The sequence below is a fragment of the Sphaeroforma arctica genome, assembly GCF_001186125.1.
Source record: "Sphaeroforma arctica JP610 unplaced genomic scaffold supercont1.5234, whole genome shotgun sequence".
Taxonomy (NCBI): domain Eukaryota; class Ichthyosporea; order Ichthyophonida; genus Sphaeroforma; species Sphaeroforma arctica.
In genome coordinates, this window is record NW_014035324.1 from 1 (window position 1) to 2,051 (window position 2,051).

Consider the following 2,051-nt stretch of genomic DNA (forward strand, 5'->3'; position numbering starts at 1 on the left):
TTGAGTGTGTATATGTATTTCTGTATGTTTTTATGGATATATGTATATTGCTTGTACTGTAGGTTTCTTGCATGCTGGGGTTTATGGATCGATAGTTAACTGCTCCCGATACAATATAACATTTACTTATGAAGCACGGCTGAGTATGTCTTTCAAGTGTTCCATTGTTTACAATGAAAACATACTTGTAATTGTAGTTGGACTTCACTAGCATAACGCATTTCGAACTGTACGTGTCACCAAAGTCAATAAAATCAACATGTATGTCACTGTTCTAGCTTTATCCCTCATATTCTAACACTGCTTTACTACCATATCTTGTCAGGGGACAACAACCCCTTCTCCAACCTAGAGAAGGCGTCGGTTGCTCAGGAGTCGCGTATCTTCAATGCTACACCCATCCAGCCGCGCAAATGCTGCTTCGTGCTGTCCAAAATATTGTATATCATCTACCAGGGTGATGTGTTCAGTACTAAGGAAGCCACCTCGGCTTTCTTTGCGATGACGCGTCTGTTCCAGCACAAAGATGTAAGTATGCATACTCTTACCTACCGTTGGACGTGTCATCGATTTATGTGCATACGCGATGTCTATGTGTTATTGCATGGATTGAATTGTCATGCGCTGCAGCGATGCCTGGCATAGTACTTTCTCACGCATGTCCAGGCATACACAGACACAGACACTGTTGGGTCTTACATACCAGCCGATGGGAGGACATCTGTACGTGCAGATTCCTTATTCGTATCGGGCCTTCTTGTTGTTACATTGTGTGCGCCTATTCCTTGTCTATCTTTTGGCTTCTTCTTCTTGCTTTGTGCGTATGGGGTACTCATTTAACATGTACCAGCTTCTGCCTCGGCTTCTATACTTTACTATAGATCACCATCCAGCATGAGCCGTTGTATTCCCTATGGTACTGCGCAGTACGTATTGTAGACTATACGTTTTTAGCTGTGCACTGGATCATACCAAAGGCTTGACGGGTAAAGAGTACTTATACAACCTTAGATGTCACAGGCAGTTCCCTTGACACTCGGCTGATGTCAGTGCATTCCCCGTAGTACATCGACATCCATGCGTGTGCTGGTGTGTCTGTCCATGTATGAACGGGTCTCCGTTGACGTTTGTATGATTATCGTCGCGTCGACACTCACCATGGACACGACTGGCAACAAACACTCGACGTGCAAATACCACATTGTACATTCGGTCTCACGTGTATGTGATCTGTAGCACCTTGTCACTCATCGCACCCTGCATGGCCCATATACCTACCCCGACATACAGTCTTCTATGCGTAAGCTGGTGTACCTAACCATCAAGGAACTCGCCCCCATGGCCGAGGATGTGATCATCGTCACCTCCTCTCTGACCAAAGACATGACGGGCAAGGAAGACTCGTACCGAGCCTCGGCTATCCGTGCCCTGTGCCGTATCACGGACGCGACGATGATTCAGGCGATCGAGCGATACCTCAAGCAGAGTATTGTGGACAGAAACCCGGCCGTGGCCAGTGCGGCGCTGGTGTCGAGCGTGCATCTGTTGCAGCAGAAGGCCACCTTCGATGTGGTAAAGAGATGGTCTAACGAGGTCCAGGAGGCGATCCAGAACAAGAATATCATGGTGGGTGTGTCAAGGCGGTTGGGAATGGGCGTGTCAATGCGGGTTGGAATGGGATTAGCATAGTACGCACATGTGGGATAAGAGTTCCGTGGATAGATGCGATGGTATTTCGGCGTTCGTTCGATACCTTAGCCAGCGTGTACGCAGGGAAATGGTCCATATCTTTAACACACTACCGTACAGAAGCACGCATCCCTCTAAGACTTCTTTGCACATTGTCTCGCGTGTATACAGGTTCAATACCATGCCCTGGGTCTATTGTATAAGCTCAAGGAGAAGGATCGTCTGGCTGTGTCCAAACTGGTGCAGACGCTCATGCGCGGCTCTGTACGTTCCAGCTATGCCACGTGCCTCCTCATTCGCTTCGTAAAGAAGTGTATGGAAGACGATACCGATCCCTCTGCTCGCAGGTATGTATTGGAGAT

General features: G+C 47.8%; 1 protein-coding gene across 1 annotated transcript; it reads left to right on the forward strand.

The window, feature by feature from the left end:
* Positions 1-325: 325 nt before the first annotated feature.
* Positions 326-2,036, forward strand: SARC_14876 (hypothetical protein; the record flags this gene model as incomplete). Its single annotated transcript, XM_014290993.1, has 3 exons — positions 326-528; positions 1,291-1,626; positions 1,861-2,036. Coding segments are annotated over 3 exons (715 nt in total), but the record flags the coding sequence as incomplete, so codon positions are not given.
* Positions 2,037-2,051: the final 15 nt, after the last annotated feature.